The sequence below is a fragment of the Chrysochloris asiatica genome, unplaced genomic scaffold (assembly GCF_000296735.1).
Source record: "Chrysochloris asiatica unplaced genomic scaffold, ChrAsi1.0 scaffold00024, whole genome shotgun sequence".
NCBI classification, from domain to species: Eukaryota; Metazoa; Chordata; class Mammalia; order Afrosoricida; family Chrysochloridae; genus Chrysochloris; species Chrysochloris asiatica.
In genome coordinates this window covers 18,036,000-18,041,752 of record NW_006408542.1, presented here as the reverse complement: position 1 = coordinate 18,041,752, position 5,753 = coordinate 18,036,000, and the positions used below count along the sequence as shown (strand labels likewise).

The 5,753-nt window shown below is 37.0% G+C and overlaps 1 protein-coding gene across 1 annotated transcript in view; it reads left to right on the top strand.

Moving 5' to 3' along the window:
* SRBD1 (S1 RNA binding domain 1) overlaps positions 1-5,753 on the top strand; it is a 352,160-nt gene that overhangs the window by 46,625 nt on the left and 299,782 nt on the right. The window contains exons 7-8 of the mRNA XM_006839417.1: positions 2,832-2,928; positions 4,422-4,557. Coding sequence (XP_006839480.1) covers positions 2,832-2,928; positions 4,422-4,557 — 233 coding nt within the window. The remainder of the gene's footprint in view (positions 1-2,831; positions 2,929-4,421; positions 4,558-5,753) is intronic.

Sequence of the window (5,753 nt, the reverse complement as noted above, 5' to 3'; positions counted from 1 at the left end):
ATTCTTCAGTTGATGGACACACTGGCTGTCTCCATCTTTTTGCTATTGTAAATAGTGCTGCTATGAACATTGTTCCTTTATCTAGTCGTGTTATGGCTTATATTTCTTGTGGGTAAATACCAAGTAGAGGAATTGCTGATCATAAGGTATTTCTACTTCCAACCTTCTGCGGCAGTGCCATATTGCTTCCTAGAGAGCGTGATTGAGTTTTGCAACATCATTAGACACTAAAGACTGAAGACCAGAAGAGTTGTGGGATGACATCAAGACCACCATACAGGAAGAAAGCAAAAGATCTTTAAGAAGATTAAAAACAAGGGAAGGACCAAAATGGATGTCAGAAGTAACTCTGGAACTTACTCTCCAGTGTAGAGATGCTAAAGCAAATGGAGGAAGTCAGGTGGTAGAAGAGCTGAACATAAAATTTCGAAGGTCAGCTTGAAAAAACTAAGTCAAATATTATAATGAAATATTCAAAGACCTGGAGTTAGAAAACCAAAAGGGAAGAACACATTCAGCATTTCTTAAGCTGAGGGAATTGAAGTAAAAATTCAAGCCTTGCCTTGAGGTATTGAAGGATTCTCTGCACAAATTATTGAGTAATGCAGAAAGCATCAATAGCAAATGGAAGGAATACAAAAAAGTCATTTTACCGAAAAGAAATGGTGTATGTAAAAGCATTTCAAGAGGTAGCATATAATCAAGAGCCAGTGATCCTGAAGGAAGAAGTCTAAGGTGCATTAAAGGCATTGGCAAAGCACAAGGCACTGGGAATGATAGAATACAAATTGAAATCTTTCAACAAACTGATGTGCTACTGGAGGTACTCAGTCATACATGCCAAGAAATTTGGAAGACAGGTATCTGACCAATTTACTGGCAGAGATCTGTATTTGTGCCCATTCCGAAGAGCGGTGACCCAACCGAATGTGGAAACAATGGACAGTATCATTGATAGCCCATGAAAGTAAAGCTTTACTAAAGGTAACACAAGAGCGGCTACAAACATACATTGATAGAGAACATTCATATCAGTGGAGAAAAGATTGAAGTTGTCAAAGGTTTCATTTTGCTTGGATCCACCATCAACACTCATGGAAGCAGCAGTCGAGAAATCAAACAATGGATTGCATTATGCAAATATGCTGCACAAGACCCGTTTAAAGTGTTGTGGAACAGTGATGTCAGTTTGAGGGCTAACGTGGGCCTGACCCAAGTCATGGTATTTTCAGCAATCTATGCATGTGAAGGAGCCCTCGTGTGGCTCTTTAGGTTAATAAGCCAGACTGGAAAGCCATTTGAACTGCAAGGTTGGCAGTTCAAGCTCACCAGCTGCTCCTCGGAAACGCTATCCATTGTCTCTATGGGTCGGAACTGACTCGATGACACTTAACAACAACAACAACATGCATGTGAAAGTTGGACAGTGAATAAGGAATACTATAGAAGAATTGATGTATTTGAGTTATGGTTTTAGAAGAGAATATTAAAAGTACCATGGACTGTCAAAAGAACAAATCTGTGTTGGAAGAAATACAGTCATAGAGCTTCTTGGAAGCCAGTATGGCTAGATTCCGTCTCTCATACTTGAGACATACTATTAGGAGGGGCTAGTGACTGGAGAAGGATATCATGTTTGGTAAAGTGAAGGGTTGGAGAAAAAGAGATAGACCCCCAAAGGGATCAATTGAAACAATGGTGGCGGCTGTGGGCTTAGGCATAACAATGATTGTGAAGTTGGCCTAAGTCCAGGCCATGTTGTGTTGTGCATAGAGTTGTTATGAGTTGGTACTGACTCTATGGCACCTAATAATAATAACAAAAACAACACTATCTCTTCATTTAGACAGTATAAGCGATGACTGTATATGTGGACTTTACCAGATGATGGAATACATAGAGTATTTTTACTGTATCTATAATATGTATCAAAAACAAATCCAAAGTAAACTGTTGTAAGTATGATTCATTGTAACTTGAATTTTGTAAGCCATGGACTGACTGACTACCTGTCTATGACACTCAATATTTGTTTATTCAAACTTTAATGACAGAAAAAAGAAAAAACAAAGATAAATAGAAACGAAGTGAGAAATTATTTCACTTGCTGATTGTATAATATGCTTATTGTTTAAGTAGCAAATACAGGGGCCATATTATTCAAGATGTAGTGCTGTGTATTTGCAAGCCAAAAAGGCTTGGAAAGGTCATATGTGCCATTGTTATTCAACTGTTGAGGTGACCCACCTTGTGAAGACTTGTTTGTTTGTAGTACTTGATGGCTCATCAGATTTTAGAAACTCAAATTGATCATGGGAAATGTGAATAAATGCCTCTGATGGATTATGAATGAAAATACCTGTAAAGGAGTTTGTTTTTTTTTTTTAAATCAGGATGAAGTGAGGTATCTTGAGATATGACTCTGCTAACACACATTTCCCATAGCATGTTTAATCTCTAGAATTGCCCCATAAAGGAGCTGTTATTATTATTCCCTTTTTATATGACGCTGAGGCAGAGAAATAAAATCTTTTGCCCATGGTTATACAATTGCAAAGTGGTTGGACTAGAAATAGGTCAGGCATCTGGCTCCAGAGCTGCGTTTTTTAACCCTAGGTCATGCCATGCATGTAAATGACCTGTGTTATTGCCCTTAGAGATTCCCTTTTATTGTAGAGTGCAGCTAATAATTGGTATGATAACTTTCTGTCTCAAATTTGTAGATGTAAAGTTTTATTTTGGTTGGAATAAATGCATAGTGATTTGAGGAGAGATTTTAAAACACTGATCTTGTCATTTTAAGTTTTTCCTTGTACACTGTTTTTCTATAGGACTTTCAACACTCCAGGATATTGAAACAGGAGTGCAACATATTTTAGCAGATATGATTGCCAAAGACAGGGACACACTTGATTTCATTCGGAACTTGTGAGTAACTAACTCTTTGTAGAATTTTCTTTTTGTGGAATAGTGTTCTTAAGGGTTACATGGTTAGTGTTAATTCTAATGTTCATTAAAATTCATTTGTTTTCAGATTTCTTGTTAGAAGGAAACTCTTTGTTCAAGCAACAGAATTTTAATGTGTAAAACAGATAAAAGTAAAGTTACTTTAATTGAATTCTAGTCAGGGAGCCTGGAACTCTGCCTACTTATTCTCCTGTCCCTGAGACACCTCAGTGGAGGGATGTGGCGAACAGTTTTAAAACCTCCACATCCTATAATATAAAAAGAGATATTCTTTTTAGTTTTCATGGTTGGCATTACTTTTAAACACACTGTGATGTATATATTTTATAATAGGTAATTTCTAATTTTAATCTGTGACTGACTTACAAATGTAAAGTATCAGGTATAGATGAAAGCTCTGACATCAAAATGTAGTTTGGCTGATGGGCAGAGCTGCTTGTGCAACAGCATCACAGTACCCACTAATAAGAGATTAAAGTTCTTTGACCTAGCCCCATGTTTGAGCTTGTGGATTTTATTTATCAAGAAAAGAAGACATGACTTTAAAGTGCTGTTTGTATGTAGTCCATCCTTTCTCTTTCGTGTATCAGAAGAAAAGTTCGGTTTCAGAGAAGAGAGTGTCCTGGCAGAGATCTCCTCTCCTGCTCTCTGTATCACTAACTGTGGGAGCTGGGGAGATGAACCAGGCCACTGCTACTTGTCAGGGTTTCTGTAAATACAAAGGAGAAAACCGTTTCTGTTATTTAAATATCTCTAGCTGGAATTTGAAGTAGGAGAATTACTCATATTTTTCAGTGTATTTTTATTAGTAATTATATTGCTGAGCTTTGCTTCAGTTTTATAAATTATCAAGGAAGCTTTTCTAGCGTGTTCTGTTGTTTCCCTTCTTTTTAGCTTTCAATTAGTTGTAGCATATCTCTTAAGGAGCCCTGGTGGAGCTGCCGGTTAGGCATTGGGCTGCTAACCAGTTAGTGGGTCAAACTCACCAGCCTTTCTGTGGGAGAAAGATGAGGCTGTCTACTCATGTAGAGACTTACAGTCTTGGGAACCCTGAATAGGGTCGCTGTGAGTCGGATTCGACTTTGATGATAGTGAGTTTGGTTAATAAAAAAACTCAGTGGTTAGAATAGGCCTGAGTTTGAGTTATTGGTCTGATGCCTTTAATATTAGTCTTTAGAATTATTTCACGTGTTATCTGAACTCCTTTAGGCATGTTATGGAGGGGTAGGGTGGCACATAAGTACATCAGTTGGACCTATGCTACCCTGGATAGGCAAAGTTGGATTCCCTGTTGATGAGTCAGTAACATTTTTATACTTAAGGAACATTTGAAAAAGAAAAAGAAAGAGAGGAAAAAAACAAAACAAAACTCCTTTGGTATTGATCTAACTATTTTTGCTATCCCTCGTTCCGTATAAGCTGCTTCTTCATTAAACATTTGTGTATCTAAACAGGTGCCAAATTAGACCCATTTCTATCCAGTCATGTCTTGCAAAAGTGTCCTCAAAAAAGGTAAATGAGAAAGATGTCGACAAGTTTCTGCTCTACCAGAACTTTTCCTGCTATATAAGAAACATCCATCATCATCAGGTAAATAGCGAACTACTTAGGAAGACTGAGAGGGAGCAATAATGATGTTGTTGTTGTGGTTGTTAACTGCTGTCGGGTTGGTTCTGAGTCGTAGTGACCCTGTATAGGATTTCCAAGGAGCAGTTGGTGGATTTGAACTGCTGACCTTTCAGTTCAAACTGACCAGGTGGTTTAGTACATTATATAGCACCACACCAGGACTCCAGCAATAATGATAGTACTTTGAATTTACCTACTACTTTACTTGCCAAGGTTTTAAAGAACTTAAAGTCAATTATTTTCTTTTTATAAAATCTTAAAATATTGTCATACCCTTCCCATTTCACAAATTGGGGAACTAAGAACCTCGAGATGTTTTTAATAGATAAACTGACAATTATTAGCAAAGCTGGCATATGAAAACTCAGATACATTGACTCTCTGGCTTCTGATCTTTCTTTTTAGGTACTTAGATTTGACCTTAATTCTGAATCTTTTCTTCATGAAATACAAATCAGAGATACCTGATCTTGAATAAAAATGTGAGAGTTATCACTTGGCTGTATAAATTTTAATTATTGTTTGTCAGTCTTTTCATTTATTTTTCATTTTTACAATATTTTTCATAGTTTAAGACTTATGTACTTTGGAATGTGGCTTTCAAATAATAGGGAAAAAAAAAGAAGTTATAAAGCAAAACTGCACAGTTCTGACTATTTTTTATTTTTTTTAATTTAAGGTTTTTATTGTGGATTGAATGAAAGTTTACAGGGCATATCATCAGTTTTACGTTCAACAATTCATACACCTTGTTTCATTACATGGATTATAATCCCCTCCATGTACCATCAGTTAACAGTATTTTTCTCTATCCACTTTAGCTTTTTAAAAAACAAACAAACAAACAAACAAACAAACAAAACCCACTCAGGCATATATAATAATTTACATCTCCAAAGGACACATTCTGCAAGTCTGCTCCTGGCCACCAGCTCTTAGTCCCTCTCTTCTTAGTGTATGAATCTAGAGCCCTCAGCCACTCCCCCTCTCCATGTTCCCATCTCTGCCTCCATTTCTGGCACTTTTGCTTCTCTGGATAAGGTTCCGCATTTTGCTCGTGCATTCCTCTCTTGATGGTCCTAGGGTCCTCTGTTTCTGGACTGTAAGATTAACCACTCCCCTTTTTTGTTACAAAACTTCTACCTTTACAATTGTGA